The sequence below is a fragment of the Mus caroli genome, chromosome 9, assembly GCF_900094665.2.
Source record: "Mus caroli chromosome 9, CAROLI_EIJ_v1.1, whole genome shotgun sequence".
Taxonomy (NCBI): Eukaryota; Metazoa; Chordata; class Mammalia; order Rodentia; family Muridae; genus Mus; species Mus caroli.
Window position 1 is genome coordinate 17,916,899 of NC_034578.1, and position 17,138 is coordinate 17,934,036.

At 49.7% G+C, this 17,138-nt stretch overlaps 3 protein-coding genes across 15 annotated transcripts in view; 1 reads left to right on the forward strand and 2 right to left on the reverse strand.

The window, feature by feature from the left end:
- Nucleotides 1-5,622, reverse strand: part of Rab3d (RAB3D, member RAS oncogene family) — a 12,051-nt gene extending 6,429 nt beyond the window's left edge. The window contains exons 1-4 of one of the 3 annotated variants that reach the window (XM_021171831.2): nucleotides 5,484-5,622; nucleotides 3,141-3,379; nucleotides 2,312-2,430; nucleotides 2,098-2,222 (exon numbers count right to left, since the gene is read on the reverse strand). In XM_021171831.2, the coding sequence (XP_021027490.1) occupies nucleotides 2,098-2,222; nucleotides 2,312-2,430; nucleotides 3,141-3,368 (472 nt within the window). In that variant the 5' untranslated portion in view covers nucleotides 3,369-3,379; nucleotides 5,484-5,622. Of the gene's footprint in view, nucleotides 1-2,097; nucleotides 2,223-2,311; nucleotides 2,431-3,140; nucleotides 3,426-5,483 lie in introns of all 3 variants that reach the window. The other 2 variants (XM_029481562.1, XM_029481560.1) reach the window with 2 other exon arrangements.
- Nucleotides 5,623-8,415: 2,793 nt separating this feature from the next.
- Tmem205 (transmembrane protein 205) lies at nucleotides 8,416-14,313 on the reverse strand. Of its 3 annotated transcripts, none has more exons than XM_021171995.2 (4): nucleotides 14,053-14,313; nucleotides 13,007-13,115; nucleotides 12,749-12,912; nucleotides 8,416-8,758 (listed from the first exon to the last, which is right to left on the reverse strand). In XM_021171995.2, the coding sequence occupies exons 1-4, from the start codon at nucleotides 14,278-14,280 to the stop codon at nucleotides 8,453-8,455; spliced, it is 807 nt and encodes a 268-aa protein (XP_021027654.1). In that variant the 5' UTR covers nucleotides 14,281-14,313; the 3' UTR covers nucleotides 8,416-8,452. The 3 variants fall into 3 exon arrangements, with proteins under 3 accessions (XP_021027654.1, XP_021027655.1, XP_029337419.1); XM_021171996.2 differs by having other exon boundaries at nucleotides 14,048-14,297; XM_029481559.1 differs by lacking the exon at nucleotides 14,053-14,313 and adding an exon at nucleotides 13,433-13,771.
- Ccdc159 (coiled-coil domain containing 159) overlaps nucleotides 14,219-17,138 on the forward strand; it is a 9,066-nt gene continuing 6,146 nt past the window's right edge. Inside the window, exons 1-3 of one of the 9 annotated variants that reach the window (XM_021171992.2) lie at nucleotides 14,219-14,504; nucleotides 15,866-15,999; nucleotides 16,085-16,311. In XM_021171992.2, coding sequence (XP_021027651.1) covers nucleotides 14,470-14,504; nucleotides 15,866-15,999; nucleotides 16,085-16,311 — 396 coding nt within the window. In that variant the 5' untranslated portion in view covers nucleotides 14,219-14,469. The remainder of the gene's footprint in view (nucleotides 14,505-15,865; nucleotides 16,000-16,084; nucleotides 16,312-17,138) is intronic. The other 8 variants (XM_021171989.2, XM_021171993.2, XM_021171990.2 and 5 more) reach the window with 8 other exon arrangements.

Sequence of the window (17,138 nt, forward strand, 5' to 3'; positions counted from 1 at the left end):
CTTTAAGATCATTTTGTCATTTAGCATTTTGAATATTTTTTTTTTTTTTTTTTTTTTTTTTTTTTTTTTTTTTTTTTTTTGAAGAGAGTCTCACTATTATAGCTTTGCCAGATCTAGAACTTGCAATGCAGCCCAGGCTGGCCTTGAACGTCTGCCTTCTAAGTGTCTTTTCTTTGGTTCTAACAGGGTCTCATGGAGCCCTGTGTAGCCTGGAACTCACTATGTGCTTAGGTTGACTTTGAACCTGATCCTCCTGCCTCTGCTTCCTGGATGCTGGGATGAGAGGTGTACACCACAATACCTTGTTGTGTGTGTTACTGGAAATGGAATCCTTAAGGCCTCATGCATACACGTGAGCATGCTACCAACTGAACTATACCCTACAACAGTTTGGGATTTTTGTTTATTAATTTATTTTAATTTTTAAGATTTATTTTATGCATATGTATGTGTGCCTGACTGCATATATGTGCAAACAGTTGTTAGTTGTCACATAGGTGCTGGGAATCAAACTTAGGTCCTTTGCAATAAAAGGAAATATTCTTAACTGCCTAGACATCTCTCCAGCCCTTGTTTGTCTGCTTAAGAGAATGTTTCATTATGTATCCCGAGGTAACCTTCACCTCATGGCAATTTGGTTGCAAGTTCCTGCAGCATTTAGGTATAATTTAGGTGAGAGCCACTACACGTGGATTTTCACAGGGAATCTTACAACAAATCAATATCCTGCATGAAGGGGAAGCCTGCAGTTCCAGCACTCTGGGAGGTTAAGACAGAGGGTCGGGAGTTCACAGTTCAGCGTGGCTAGTGAGACTGTTCAAACAAACAAACAAACAATGACAAGCCTAGGTTGGTGGTGTTGCTCAGTGGTAGGGTGCCTGTTTAATGTGAAGGCAGCCCTGGGCTCAGCTCCCCAGACCAAACCAGACCAAACTAACCCAACCAACAAACCAACCAACCAAAAAGCCAGAATCACTTCACTCCAGTTCCAGAATGCATAGAAATCGGTAGTAGATGCTGGGCATATAAGTACAAGCCTTTAATCCCAGCATTTGGGAGGCAGAGGCAAGTGGGTCCCTTGTGATGCTGAGGCTAGCCTTGCCTACAGAACTGAGTTCCATGCCAATATAAAACAGTGAGACCTGTGGCCTCCCTTCCCCCAGCCTGGAACCTGCTTGCTCAAGGGTGGAGCTACGTGCTCATTCGTCCTGCCACGCCTACCTACTGCTGGAACCTGCCTTTGCTGCCTGGAGGCACACACGTGTTCGTCCTGCTACTGGACCCTGAGTTACTTGGCGGGAAGTTGGGTTCCCTCCCCCTTCCTTTATAACTGAGTGTCTGGAATTAGTAAAATTGAGCCTTGATCAGAACTTGTTGTCCTGGCTCCATTCTTTTCTTCCGCCCCGTCTAGATTCCTCTCTTTTCAGCCTGAACTGCCATTCTCAGTTGAACCGTTCGTGTTGTGGACTGCGGGCAGGCCGCAACAGAGACCCTGTCTCAAAACAACAACAAAAATAAAAACTATAGTATGTTAATATCTGTTATAGAAGTTAGAAAGAAAAATAAGAGGTCTCCAAGGTCAAACAGCTAGGTTCTCAGGAAGGGGTATATATCCCCCAAATGGGAGAACATGGCTTATATATGGGTATGTTTATGGGTTGTCTTGGAGTATGTGTTTGGTGTATGTGCACATCTGTGTGCAGGTATATGAGTCTCTACTGGAGGCACATTCCATTGAGATAGGGTCTCTCACTGTACCTAAAGCTACCAGGGCAGCCAGCAAGTACCAGTGATTCTCATTCAGGTCCTCCACAGTGCAGGGGTTACAGGCATGAAGGTGTGCGTGTGCATGTGAATGTGTGTGTGCATGTGCATGTGTGTGCACACGTGTGTTTGTGTTTTATGCTGGTGCTGGGGACTCTAAACCAGAGCCTCATGTTTGTACAACAGAAGCTTTCTTACTCCCTTACTCACTAAGCCATCTCCCCAGCCCCAACACATGGGTATCCCTCTGCCCCCGAGATCCTCAGGTAACCACTGTGGGACTGGGATTCAAGGGTGAAGACGGGGTATGGAGCTAGGAGGTTGGGCACTAACCAAGATCATCGGCAAGCCTCCGGCCATCCTCAGCAGGTACGACCCGTTCGTCTTCCAGGTCACACTTGTTCCCCACGAGGATTACCTGGGCATTGTCCCAGGAATAGGTTTTGATCTGCGTAGCCCTGGAGAGTTGTAGACGTTGAGAGTGAGGTTAGGATCGGGAGGGGGAGAATGAAAGCCCGTGGCATGTCAGTGGTTGGCCAGTGCTTACCAGTCCTGCACCGCGGTGAAGGACTCCTGGTTGGCGATGTCATACATGAGCAGGAAGCCCATGGCTCCGCGGTAGTAGGCCGTGGTGATTGTCCGGTAGCGCTCCTGGCCTGCTGTGTCCTGGGCAAACAGCAGTCAGTCAGCTAGGTAGGGGCCACCTGCTCCCTACCTGACTCTGAGGAACTCTGAAAGGGACACAGGTCTACTCTTGTGGCCCAATCTGATAGGAGAAGAGTGGTGTTCCCTTCACAGGCCTAGTGTGACAGAGAGGTACGGCCCTGCCCTCGAAGTCCAATCTGATTGGAGGAATACTGGTGTTCCCTCGTGGCCCAGTCTGATGCAGGTGTGTAGCACCAGCCCCGGTATCCCATCTTAAAAACTCAGTTCTGACTCAGCTCTGCCCTGGATGGACTCCACTGTGCAGGGCTGTCCCTAAGCTATGAGCTTCCTAACCTGGTTTCTGAGAACCCATGTAACAGTCACAAAGAAGAGCCATCTGGGCCTCAGGCCATCATCTTGATCTGCTTCTGGTCCCCTTGTCACCGTAATGATATCAACAACCGGACTAGGGACAGGATGTGGCACTGAGCCTGGCAGCCTCATGGGAGTCAAGATGGTTCCCAAATGATTCCTCACTAGCCACTGATATTTCCAAGAAGTACCTTCTGTCCACCTTGTGCCTCCCCAGGACACCTGGGGAGGTATGCTCCCACACCCTGGTGGACTTCCCTCAGAGATAAAAGACGCCTCCCGGCCCCAAGCTGTTCTGTGTGTGTGCTGGGGTTTTCTACTGACCGCCCTCCCACTCCCCACACGACTACTCAGCCCACCCAAATCTGTAGCTTGATCCTCTTGTCATGTCGGTAGACCGTCTTGACCTTGAAGTCGATGCCCACTGTGCTCACGAAGGCAGGGGTGAAGGAGTCATCGGCATAGCGGAACAGGAAGGATGTCTTGCCCACGCTGCTGTTCCCGATCAAGAGCAGTTTGAACATGTAGTCAAAGTTCTGGTCAGCAGCATCCCTTGGGCTGGCAGGGGGCTCACTAGCGGATGCCATCTCAGTGGGATCTGCTTGGAGGGGAGACCAGAAATCCTGATGTCAAAGAGTGGAATCCTGTAAGGGGAGAGCTTTTGTAAGGGTGAGTCTATGGGTCCATTGGTTTCAAGAATCACGCCTTCCAACGCGTGGATCCGGGATCAAACGCATGTCATCAGACTGGGCAGCAAGTGCCTTTTCCTGCAAAGCCATCCCCTAGCCCTAGTTTTAAAGTTTTATTTATTTTTATTTATTTATTGAGACAAGGTCTCACTCTGGAGTAAGAAAGACAAAGGCTGTATATGTGACTGGTGTAAGGGGTTGCCAGGGACGTGCCTCCACCTTGGGGCTGTACTTAGAGGCAGCTGTAAACTGCCTGACCTGGGCTCTGAGAATCTAAGTCAGGTTGTCTGAAAGAACTGCTCTGAGCAGCTGAGCCATCTCTCTACTCCTCATTTTTTCCACTTTTATTCTTTAAGGAGAGATCTCAGGTAGCTCAGGCTGACTTCAAAGTCCCCATGTGGTGGATCCCTGCCTCTGGAGCTGTGGATTACAGGTGTGCACCACTGTGCCCTTCTTAATGATCCTTGTGGTATTCGCCAACAAACTCCTGCTGAGTCCTCTGCACCAGGCATGCGTCTCTGAAGAGACACAGCTGTGCATAAGAAAGAAACACCACAGTGAGAGGGCTGTGGTTGCTATTTAATCTTTACACAAAGGTGAGGCTGAGGGCTGGGGAGTAGAGCACTCACCTGAGGTTTCAGCCCCAGCACCCAGCAAACCAGGTGTGATGTGCACACCTGTAATTCCAGCACTACGGAGTGGAAACAGAGTACCAGGAGTTCAAAGTCATCCTGTGCTACATTGGAAGTTCCGTACCAAACTGAGGTGGGTTATATGAGAACCTGTCTCAGAAAGAAAGGAAGGAAGGAAGGAAGGAAGGAAGGAAGGAAGGAAGGAAGGAAGGAAAAAAGAGAGAGAGAGAAAGAAAGAAAGAAAAAGGAAAGAAATATGGAACCTTTATAGTGGAAGGTTCAGATCTTCTCCCTTCAGGTGCAGGACCAGGTAACAGGTGAAAACTCAGGGCCAGTTGGGGCTGGGGGGCCATGGTGGTGAGGAAGTTGCACAGGCTGCAAGCTGGACTTTGCCCAGTGCAAGCAGCTGGTATGGCCAGGTGTGTAGGTGTGTGTGTGTGTGTGTGTGTGACTGCCAGCTAGACAGAGCCCCTTCCATCAAGGCTTGGATGTTGAATTTAGCTGGTGCCTGCCACTGGGGTGCTGTCCTGTCCTCTCCAAATTCACTTTAACCCTTTCCCTGTCTTCCAGGGTGAGGGGAATTTCTATATATATAGCATAAGGTTTAAAGGCCCAGTTAGGCTCCCAAGTGGGTACCTACCATTTTATTTGTCAAAGGGGCCGGGCCTGGCTCCCTCTTGGCCAAAGCTGACTCACCCAAGCCATGGTCCACAAAGACAGGACTGAAAGTCATCAAATCCAAGAGAATTATCCTAGCCACTTAATGACTGCAAAACCCACCACCCCATATCCTCCTGTTTATATCTTCCCACACTCCAGCATGCTGTTTTATCCAAATCTAGGGTGCCCTTCCAAGCTCTCCCCCACCCCCGCCCCCACTTCGCTTTCTCCAGCTGTCTAGCTTAGAGTTGCTCTCCGAAGCCCAAGCAAAATTATTTCTCAACGGCCTTCGGTGTTTTCTGTTTCTCTGCTCCGTGCATTTCTAAGGAGAACGCAGCCAACCCCACCCTGTGTTCCGGGAGAACGGGTTTGAGGCGTCCGTCGGGCAGGGCCTCCAGGCTGGCCCCCGCCCCACCACAGCTTCTCTTCTGTGCCATCTAGGGGTCCCCTAGCCCTCAAGGTTGGCACCCGAACAATCACTGCACTGCGCGCACCAGCAAGTGCCTCCCCCATCACCATATGGTGCCGTCGCACGGCCCCAAGCTGGGCTTCTCGCCCACCCCGCCACCGTTCGCAGAGCTTGCCGGGTGCGGGGAACCCAGAAGAGCCAGCAGCACTGACAGGGGGTGCGAGACCCAGGCTCGCGCGGACCCCAGTTCAACCCTGTCATAGTGCACGCGCGTATCAGCGGGTTGGCAGGTGCACTCGCTCCTGGGCTCACCTCGGGTCCCGCCTTGCACACCAGGATCCGCCCACGAAGTTGCTACGGCCCCGCACAGGGCTGCGACCCTCGCCCCACAGCTGCCGGCGTTGCCAACACTGACACCCGGATCCCGCGCCGGCTCCGCCCAGGCGGAGGGGGCGAGGTGAGCGGGTGGGGCCTGGAAGGGGCGGGGCGCCTTGAGAGTTGGCGCCCGGCGGTGGGCGTGGTCTTACGGGTGTGGGCGCCGCCAACGGAGCCAGGAGATGGGCGTGGCCTGTTGGAGGCTTGGACGCCACAAAAGTCCTAGCGGAGTGGGCGAGCCTTGCAGGCGGAGGTGGCGTCTGGCAGGGGCGGGGCCACCTCAAGAGGCGTCAGAAGTGGGCAGGGAGTCGAGAGGATGGGACCTGGTAGTGTGGCGGAGGAGGGGCGGTAGGGATCTGGGAGTGCAAGCCTGTGGTCCTGAGCTAGAGCCCAGAGGAGCAGGAAGAGGCATTAAGTCCCATCAGAGCCTCTCTTTCCTAACTAGAGGTAGAAAAAATTTCCTATGCATTCTGTGGTTCACAGGAAAACCTTCAGCGGCTGAGTTCTGACTGTGACTCCGGACATATTTAACCTCTCTCAACCTCAATGTTTCCCTCTGTCGAGTGGTTCATAACAAGATTAGTGTAACCATAGTTTTATTCCTTTTAATTTGGGGGGCTGGAGAGATGTCTCAGCGGTTAAAAGCTCTTGTTCTTGTTGAGGATATGAGTTTGAGTCTCAGGACTCACATGGTGTCTAATAACTCCAGTTCCAGGAGACCTGACCCCTCCCTTCTTACTTCATCAAACTGCAAGAGCCCACGTGGTACAGACAAAACACTCATGTAAAATAAAATTTAAATTTCTAAAAGATTTAAATTTTTTTTCCCCCAGGCTTGCCTCAAACTCTTTATGTACCAAAAGTAAATGTGAACTGATTCCCCTGGCTCCACTTCCCAAGGTCTGGGGTTGAAGGTGTACAGAGCCTTGATGGTTTACACGGGGCTAGGGATGGAGCCCAAGACTTCTTATATAGATAGTGGTTACTCTATCTCCCCAGTGCTGGTCCGAATCTTAGGCATACTCCCTGTTCCATGGGAGGAGTCTGGCTCTAAAGGGTGCTAGATTCTGCTGTTCAACACGCCTAAGGGCTCTTGGAGTTAAAATATGTTTTAGAAATAAGGAAACTGGGGCTGGAGAGATGGCTCAGCAGTTAAGAGCACTGACTGTTCTTCCAGAGGTCCTGAGTTCCAATCCCAGTAACCACATGGTGGCTCACAACCATCTGTGATGGGATCTGATGCCCTCTTCTGGTGTGTCTGAAGACAGCTACAGTGTATTCATATATATAAATAAGGAAACTGAGGATCAAAGAAAGGTAGATATTTGGCAGAGTCCACACGGCAAGATTTGGAATTCAGTTGCTACTAAGCCTGATATGAGGGTTTCAGGGACCAACAGGGTAGAAGGAGAATCAATTCCCACAAGTTGTCCTCTGATCTCCACATGCAATAAACAAACGAATAAATAAATGTAAAAAAATCAAACAGAGCTGGGCGTGGTGGTGCACACCTTTAATCCCGGCATTGGGGAGGCAGAGGAGGCAGGTGGATTCTGAGTTCAAGGCCAGCCTGGTCTACAAAGTGAGTTGCAGGACAGCCAGGGTTACACAGAGAAACCCTGTCTCAAAAAAAAAAAAAAAAAAATTCAAAGAGACTTTTAGGTATGGTAGCTTACATTTGTAATTCCAGAATTTGGGAGGTAGAGGAAGACAGAAATCAGGAGTTCAAAGTCATACTCCTCAGGTATGTAGTAACTTCAAGTTCAGCCTGAACTCAGATGAGACTCCATCTCCAAAGTTATCTGCATGTGTGTCTAAACAGGTGAAATGGTGTATTCCTGTCACCCTAGTACTAGGAAGCTGAGACACGAGGACTGCCATGAATTTGAGGCTAGCCTGGGTCACATAGTAAGTTTTAAATCAGATTGGCTACACAGTAATAAGAACCTGTCTCAAAAATATAGAGACTGATATAGTAGCTCATGTCTGTAATTTTAGTACATGAGAGGTGGAGGCAGGAAAATTCTCAAGTTTCAGGCCAACCTGGGCCACAGAATTCCAAGTAAGCCTGAGCTAGAGACCCTGCCTCAAAGCACACACACACACACACACACCATTACCACACAGAAACTTGAACGTCACTGCTCACTCAGATGCCTAAGGGAACAGGAGCTGCCTCCAAAGCTTTAACATGAATTGTGCCAGAGAGTATTAGCTAGGAAGCGCCGAGTTATTCCTAGAAACAAGCAGTCCCCAAAGGCTTCAGGATATCACTCACCTAGGCTCACAGCTCAGAATGGATGCTAGGGGCTAAGGAAAGATGTTCTATCCTGTCTTGTAAACACTTTTTAAAAAAGATTTATTTTATGTATATGAGAACACTCTCACTGCCTTCAGACACACCAGAAGAGGGCATCAGATCCCATTACAGATGGTTGTGAGCCACCATGTGGTTGCTGGGAATTGAACTCAGGTCCTCTGGAAGAGCAGTCAGTGCTCTTAACTATTGAGCCATCTCTCCAGCCAGTAAACACTTCTGCTCACATCTCATCAGCCAAAGAAAGTCATAATGTCACTTCCAGTGTTGGCAGAATAGGAAATATGATTATGCCTGGGAGGTGGGAACCTGCTGTTGCTGCAGTAACACACAGGAAGGGCAGTGGGTAGAGCTGAGCCAGGTATACAGAAGGTACACAATATATGGTCACTGTTAGAGGAGACATGCTGGAACTTCAATAGCTCACACTCCAATGTGTCATGTCACCAGATATGGGCAACCTGAGGCTCTGAGTGCTATACACACACACATGTGTACACACACACACACACCCCTGGCTTTTCCTGGGGTGGAAAAAAATGACCACGGCCATCTCCAAAGAAGCATTTATTGACACACAGGGTCTGTGTTAGAGGCTCCTGAGTCCCAGGGCAAGGGCCACAAGGCAGAGCCCATTGCTCAGCAGGCACCCCAGGTTGCAGAGGGAAGACAGGCCATGGTAGTGGAAGAACTTCTTGCGTAGAGCACTGTACTTGGGGTCCTTGTCCCGCAGCTGGCGGTAGGGATCAGGGCCCTGGAAGTTGCCTGGCACCTCTGTCCCTAGGCCCCGCTCTTTCTCTATGCTCTGCAGGGCCCACATGACAGCCGTGGTGCGAGCCTCAAGCCAGCGAGCATTGATGGTGGCCAGTGTGAGGCTCAGAAGCAGTAGGGAAAGCTGGGGAGAGTGACAGAGTGACAGGGAGGTGAGGTGAGGGTGGCTGGGACCTGAGAGAGGGCATGCCTGCATCCTCATGGGCCAGAGAGGTCCCTGAAAACAGCAGCCCTTAGGAAAGAATCTGTCTACAGCCTTTTCTCATCTTCTCTCCCACTGTTCCCTAAGCACAGAAACCTCTTCTCCAAAGCAAAACCTTTTTTTTTGTTGTTGTTGTTGTACAGAGAACTGACTGATCCTGGGGCCTCAGTCAAAGTGTGTCTACTATTGAGCCACATGCCTCTTTCCTCCTGTGCAGATGTGGTATGTGTACTTGTTCATGTGTGCAACACGTGCTCGCAGGTGTATGTGTTCATAGGTGTGTAACACGTGCTCGCAGGTGCATGTGATCATAGGTGTGCAACACGTGCTTGCAGGTGCATGTGATCATAGGTGTGTAACACGTGCTCGCAGGTGCATGTGATCATAGGTGTGCAACACGTGCTTGCAGGTGCATGTGATCATAGGTGTGCAACACGTGCTCGCAGGTGCATGTGATCATAGGTGTGTAACACGTGCTCGCAGGTGCATGTGTTCAACATGTGCTTGCAGGTGCATGTAATAATAGGTGTGCAACACATGCTCACAGGTGCATGTGTGCAACACATGCTCGCAGGTGCATGTGTCTGTGTTTTTGTGGAGGGCAGAAGTTACCTTTGGGGATTTCCACCATTTTCTTCTTTTCTGTTTTTTAATTTACTGAATTTACTTATTTGTGTGTGTGCATGCGTGTGTGTATGCCATAGTATGTATGTGCAGCCTGGACCACAGCTTGAGGGAGTCATTTCTCTTCTTCCACTGTGCAGACCCTCCCGGCTTGGTAGCTTGCTAAACCGCCCACCTTAGTTTTTGAGATAGTGTCTCTCATTGATCCTGGAACCACCTCATGAAGCTAGGCTGACTGGCTGGCCAAGGAGCTTCAGGGATCTGCCTATCTCCACCCTTGACTCTCACCTCCTCCCATGATGGGTACCACCTCTGTGTTTGGCGTCTGAATGGATGCTGAGGACTCGAACCTGGGTCTCATGTTTGCACAGCAAGCACTCTTCTGTCCAAGTCACGCCCCAGCCTCTGCTCTTTTCAGTTTGAGTCGAGGTCTCACTGAATCGCCTGGGCTGGAGTGGACCTCGCTCTATAGCCAAAGCTGACCTTACACTTGCAATCCTCCTGCTTAGGCCTCCCAAATAGCTGGGATGATGGGCTTACCCATCTCGTCTCCCCAAAATTAAGACAGACGGCAGTAACTGTTCTTTGATTCTCCCTGACCAAAACCACACAGCCTAAAACAGGACCCATCTCTTCTGTGCTCCCATTTCAAACCCAAGGAACTGACACTGGACCAACAGGAAATGAATTAAACACCTGGGGAATACCAGTTACCCATAATCCTCTCTGATCTCTAGAAGATTATTCTTTTGGAGGGAGCAGGTTGAGACAAGTTCTCAGTAGCTCAGGTTGGTTTCAAACTCCTTATGTAACTGACCCTGGCCTTGAACTCCTGACCTCCACCTCATCAGCCTTGGTCTTTGTATTTACATTTTTACTTTTAGTTAATTGTGTTTTTTGCTTTTGTTTGTTTTGCTTTGTTTTGAGACAAGGTCTCTCTTTGCAGCCCTGGCTGTCCTGGAACTCTCTATGTAGATCAGGCTAGCTTTGAACTCACAGAAATTCTCCTGTCACTGACTCCAGAATGCTAGAACTAAAGGTAAGGACCTGGCTTGTTTTTGTTGTTGTTTGATACAGGGTCTTACTACATAGTCCAGGCTGGCCTGGAACTTTGGCAATCTCCCTGGCACTGCCTCCCTCCTCCTGGGTTGACAATGTGCATATGTACACCACCACATTGGATTGATGGGGTTACCCTTGAAACACACATAAGGTCTCACCCGCCCACATCTCAAAACTTCAAGAGCAGAGGGAGAGAGGGTGGGGAAAGCCGAGCTGCAGGGATTGGTTCTTACACTGTGGCTGAGGAATGTGTAGACAGGACTGGGAAAACCTAGAGTCCCAGTCTGTCTAGTTTCTCAACAATGAACTGAGGTCAGTGCCTCGGCTCAGCTGAGTCACTCCAGTTTGGCAGGAGGCCCAGCTTTTGGGCAGAGAGGAAATAGGAGCTAGTGGAGAAGATAAGGCTGGACACAGAGGGTTGCCGGGAGAAGCTAGGATGTGTGCAGCATGTGTGTACCATTCAAGGGTACCCAGTGATCACTTCTGTCTTCTCTAAGAAAAAGAGGCCTTTCTTTGCTCCTTTCAAAACAATGTTACTTGAACTGATGGCGGTGGCACACACTAGTAGGCTATCCTGACGAAGCAGAAGCAGGAGAATCACAAGTTTGAGTCTAGCCTGGGCTACACCTTTGGGGATGCAGAGTGACTTATCAGTTAAGAGAGCATACTGCTTGCAGAGACTGAGTCCAGTACCCAGCACTCACTCTGAGCAGCTCACACTGCCTGTAATGACAGTTCTCTCTCGGGGGCTGAGTTCAGTTCCCAGCACTCACTCTGAGCAGCTCACACTGCCTGTACCCAGCACTCACTCTGAGCAGCTCACAGCTATCTGTAATGACAATTCTAGGGGGATTTGTCACCTCTGGCCTTTGAGGGTACCCACACACATATGCCCATACCTTCATAAAGACATAAATGAAAATAATCAAAGCCCAGTGGCGGTGGCGCACACCTTTGATCCCAGCACTTGGGAGACAGAGGCAGGTGGATCACTGAGTGATAGGTAGGGAAACATAGAGAAACTCTGTTATCAAAAACAAAAAGAAAATAATAAAAATAAATCTTAAAAAAAATTCACAGGTGATGGGAGCTAATTTGGTAGGGTACCTGTCTGGCATACACAAAGCCTTGGGTTTGATTCCCAACATTTCATAAAACTATGTGTAGTAGAACATGTCTGTGATTTCAGGAGGCAGGAGGATCAGAAGTTCAAACTCACTTCCACATACCGGGTTCAAGACCCTGTCTCAAAAAAATAAAGACACTACTGTCTGTGTAGGTAAAAAAAACCCTCATATCCTTGTAGATTGTAAACCTAGCATGTACAGGCTCTAGGTATCCCCAGCACTGTGAAGACTGCATCAGATAAAGGGCTGGGGAGATCCAGTCAGTAAAGGGTTTGCCATGTGGACATGAGACCTGAGTTCAATCAGCCAACACCCAAGTTAAAAAGCCAGGCATGGAGGCTCATGCCAACCGTCTCAATGATGGACAGACAGAGCTAGGAGGATCCCTGGGGATTCCCAGCCAGCGTGTCTGACCAAATCAGCGAGAGCTTCAGGTTCAATGGGAGACCCTGTCTCAAAAAAAGAAATAAGCTAGGTGGGGTGGCACAGGCCTTTAATCCCAGCACTTGGAATGCAGAAGCAGGTGGATCTCTGTGAGATTGAGGCCAGCCTGGGCTACAGAGTGAGTTCCAGGACAGCCAGGGCTCTGTAGAAAGACTCAGTCTCAGAAGAACAAAAATAAATGAATAAATAAATAAGCCAGATGGTGGCAGCACATACATTTACTCCCAGCACTCAGGAGGCAGAGGCAGGCTGATCTCTGAGTTCATGGCCATTCTGGTCTACAGAATGCAAACCTAGCATGTGCAGGGCTCTAGGTATCCCCAGCACTGTGAAAACTGCATCAAATAAAGGGCTGGGGAGTGAATTCTAGGATAGCCAAGGTAACACGGAGAAAGCCTGTCTTAAAAGTGTGTGTGTGTGTGTGTGTGTGTGTGTATCTATATCTATATCTGAGAATGTTAGAGGAAGACACCTAACATCAACCCCTGGTCTTTCTTTCTTTTTTTTTATTCCCCCACCCCAACCCCTGGTTTTTCTATATAAGATTGTACACATGTGCACATGAATGTACACACACACACACATACACACACTGAAATAACACAAATCTCCTTAAGTGCTCACTGGAGCCTTGAGGACCCTCAAATCCTCATACCTGACTGACTTCCCACAGTGTGAGGTGAATCCAGGCTCGCTGTGGTGCCAAGATGCAGAGGTTGATGAAGGCACAGCCCAAGGAGACGTGAAAATAGACTGGGAAGACCTTGCTCTGCACCAGTCCAAACGTGTGCCGCGGAAGGCTCCGAAAAAGCAGGAAGCCTGGGAGGTGGAGGACCACAAACACCGTTAGGTTGCTTCCGGGTCCCCCTCCCACTCAGTCCTCACTCTAAATAACAGGTTGGAGTGTCCCTACCTGAGACAAAGGTCACCCACACCTGCATGCCCCAGGCACCAGACAAGACCAGCAAGTGGATGACTTTAATCAGACTTCCTGGGTCCTCTCCTTTTTCCATTCTGCAGCCCTGGGAAGGAAGCAGTGATGACTCAGCTTAACCTTCGACCCCCTAGCTTTGAGTCCTTGGCAGAGAGTGCATAGGGCCAGCCTCACACTGGTGCAAAGATGAGAGAAAACAGCCTGGAAATGGCTGTTGGAAGACCCAAAGTAGACCCTAGACAATCTCAAGCCCAACCAGTGGATCTGGGCTCAGGCTTGGGGCTGGAATCGTGGCTTTGGGGTCAGGGACTTTGTTGGTGCTGGCCTTACGTGCTATCCTCCATACTTGAAAAATAATAGTAATAATAATAAATAAATAATATCACCCAGCATGAAGGCTCATACCTGTAAATCCCCAACACTTGGAAGACGGAGACAGGGGAGTTGCCACTTTTCTAGCTCAAAGTTAGAAAAAGATTCCTCAATTCCAAAAAGCCTTAGAAAAAGACGTAGAAACTGGCCTGGTGATTCACAGTTGTAATCCCAACATATCAGAGGGTGATGCAGGAAAATCACTGAGTTTGAGGACTGCCAGAGATACAGTGAGACTCTCTCAAAATAAATAAGTGTGCAAACATCTCAGGTCCAGTTGGGCAAGTGGCTCAGCGGGCAGAGCGTTTGCCTCACGTGCAGGAAGCTCCGCGTTCCGTCTCCAGTTCTGCATGCAACATGTTCTGGCTCTAGTCTGTCATTCCAGCACAAAAGTAGAAACAGGAGGGGCAGGAGTTGGAGGCCAACCAGAGATACATGAGACCTTGTCTCAAAACCAAAATTCTAGAACAAAAGGCTCTCTCTAAACCACAATGTCCACTGCACCCCAAAAGCTTGAATCCCAGCAGCTCAAGTTCACATACTTAGGTTTTCAGGGATTACCCTAGCTCTGCAGACATCTAAGAGCCCTCATTCGGAACCCGAGATATTCTAAGAACATCCCAAAACACCCCCGGAGCCCCATCTGACCCCACCGTTGGAGCACACGAGGTCAGGCGTAGGGACCAAGAACCAGGGCAACTCCGGTGCAGCTCCGGCTTGCCTGAGACTTCACAGGTTTTCTTCCGCCCCGCAGGCCTCGCCCCACCTCCCAGCCAGAAGCCAATGAGATCACAGCTCTGACTCCTCTGGACTCTCCCACTTAGGGATTGCCCAGTTGGCTTGCGGGAATCATCCGGCCATCTCGCCTCTCCGAACTTCATCCAGTCTCACCGAAGATGCGCAGGCGCCAATGAGCTCCGCGCCTGACCGGAGTGAGCGGGCGTGGCTTATGGGAGGACCACGCCCTTCTCTGTGACTCCACCTTTGGCCTCCCCTCGTTCTCCAACGATGGTGTCCCCAGGGGATCAAAACTTCAGCGTCACAGCTGGGGACTGGCTTCGTGGTCCCTGATGGGAGAGCATGAACAGGTGGTATGCTGTAGTAGGTGGGAATGGAAGGGAATGGGGAGACTGGAAGGGTGTTAGATTGACAGAACAAGGGGTTAGGACTAATAGCAATGGTTAAGCTTCCAAGCTCTAAAAATTCTCTGTAGAAGGGGACAGCTGGAGATTCAATTGGGGTTGTAGGGAGGGCAGGCAAGGTTGGGGACCTTCTGGTGGTGACGCTCAGAAATGCGTCTTTTCTTTCCCGCTCTAGTCTTCGAGGGTATCTGTGGTCCTCAGGTGACATTCTAGAGCAAATTTTCATTTACGAGCATTGTACTAAATCTGTGTAATCAGGGCAGCCCAATATAGTATATATAATTTTTTTCCCTCCTAGATAGATTCTCACTGTGTAGCCCTGGCTGATCTGGAACTAGCTTTGTAGACTAGGCTGGCTTGGAACTCAGGGACCTCCTGAGTTCTGGGATTAAAAGGGCTGAACTGCCACATCCTGTCCTTTATGTGTTTTGTTTGTTTCAGTATTTTAAAATTTTTTTATGTGTATTAACGATTTGCTTGTATATATGTCTGGGCACTGCTTTCGAATCTAGTGCCTGTAGAGGTCAGAAGAGGGCATCAAATCCTCTGGGACTGGAGACACAGACGGTTGTGAGTCACCCTATGGGTGCGGGAATTGAACCTGGGTACTCAGGAAAAGCAGCTAAACCAACTCCCAAGCCATCTTTTTTTTTTTTTTAAAGGTTTTTGTGACAGGGTCTCTTGCCCTGACTGGACTGAGACTCACTAAGTGGACCAGGCTGGCCTCGAACTCAGAGAGATTTGCCTGCCTCTGCCTCCTGAGTGCTGGGATTAAAGGCGTGGGACTACTTTCTGTCCCCCTTATAAATATGAAGCCTTGTTATCCTTGTTGTGCACGAGACATGTCTTACGAGTGCGTGTGTCATGGCACGCATGGCAGAGGACAACTTTACGCAGTTGGTTCTCTCCTCCCACCTTTAAGCTGGTCACTGGGCATCCGTTTGGGTTTACCTCTCGTCTGACTTCCACTTCTGCCAATACTGAGGAGGCTCTGGCTGGAACATCTCTGAGGAGTCTCTTTGGGGAGACACTAAAGAGATCAGGTGTCTGGGCCTGGTTCTTAGTTGGCAGAGCACCTGCCTAGCGTGCAGCTGGGTTCCACCCCAGCACTGTGTAAACTGGATGCAGTGACACACGCCTGGCATCCTAGCCACCGGGGAGGTAGAAGATGGAGGATCAGCTGTTCAAGATCATTCTTGGTTACATAATGAGTTGGAGGCCAGCCTGGGCTACTTGAGACTGTTTCAAAACAATACATAGCTAAAACCAAAAGGATGGGGAGTTAGAGAGTGGGCTCAGAGCTCCTCCTATGCCCCCTCTGCAGTGACCCTCTTTTGGCTGGCCTATCCCGGGACTCTGACGACTGTGTTTCTCATCTCTGCTCACCTCCGTTACTCGCCATCACATCTTGGCCTGCTAAGGAGAGGAGCAAGTACTCGCCCCCTCCTGGAGAGCCTGGTAGATAGACATTTGGAGGCCTGGGAGGGACTGACAATTACAAGTGGCTTTCACTTGTCCCTGAAGGAAACCTTTGTCCCCCTAGGGCCCTCCTTAGACAAGTCTTTGGACTGTATGACCCACTGGTCCAGGGCTTTGGAGCCTGAGATCGTGAACACTGCTTCTGAACAAGCAGGGAAGTCTGGGGCCCGGGAGAAGGAGTGGGACTCAGAACCACAGCCTCATGAGGATACACCCTGTTCCAGCTCAGACGTGAACAAGGACCATTATCATGACCAGGACCTTGTGAAGAGGAACCACTGCATAGCCAAGGTTAGCCAAGGTCATCCCCACTTAGGGTATCCCCATTAACCTAAGAGTGAACTTGCTGTGTACTACTGTGGCACGTAGGGAAGGGGTGCAGGGCAGGGTCTGCACTCTGTTTCAGAACCTAGAACAGCACTGCTGAAGGGAGGGAGGGAGGGAGGGAGGGAGGGGCAGAGTACCCTGAGAGATCCTACTTGTGTGCCTTTGCTTGTTTGTCACGAGACAGTGGCTATTGTAGCCCAAGCTGACGCTGAATTTGCCCCGTAGCCAAAGCTGGATTTGAGTTCCTGTTTCTTATGCTTGCATCTCCTGAATGCTAGGATTCTAGGATGGAGGCATTATGTCTTTGTGGGTTGTTTTCTGTTTTCTGAAACAGGGTTTCTTTGTATAACCCTGGCTGTCCAGGAGCTCGCTCTGTCGACCAGGATGGTCTGGAACTCAAAGACATACCTGTCTTTGTTTTCTAAGTGCTGGGGTTAAAGGGGTGCACCACCACTGCCTGGCCTGTCTTTCATTTTTTTTTGAAGGTGTGTGTGTGTGTGTGTGTGTGTGTGTGTGTGTATGTGTGTGTGTGTATGTGTGTGTGTGTATTTGTGCATATGAGTGTAATTCCTTTAAGGCCAGAGAGGGCATTAGAACTCTAGAGCTGAAGTTCTGGTAGGTAGTTGTGAGCCCTCTGACCTGGATAATTGGATAATTGGGTCTTCTTAAAGAACATTATGCATTTTTATTAAAAAAAGAGAGAGAGAGAGAGAGAGAGAGAGAGAGAGAGAGAGAGAGAGAGAGAGAGAGAGAGCCGGGCATGGTGGCACACACCTTTAATCCCAGCACTC

Coding starts and splice junctions, on each gene's coding strand:
- Tmem205 (XM_021171995.2), bottom strand. CDS start 14,280: ATGAAGTTCGGAGAGGCGAGATGGCCGGATGATTCCCGCAAGCCAACT. Junction 13,116..14,052: donor TGACCTCGTGTGCTCCAACG/GTGGGGTCAGAT, acceptor CTTCCTTCCCAG/GGCTGCAGAATGGAAAAAGG. Junction 12,913..13,006: donor GTGGGTGACCTTTGTCTCAG/GTAGGGACACTC, acceptor TCCACCTCCCAG/GCTTCCTGCTTTTTCGGAGC.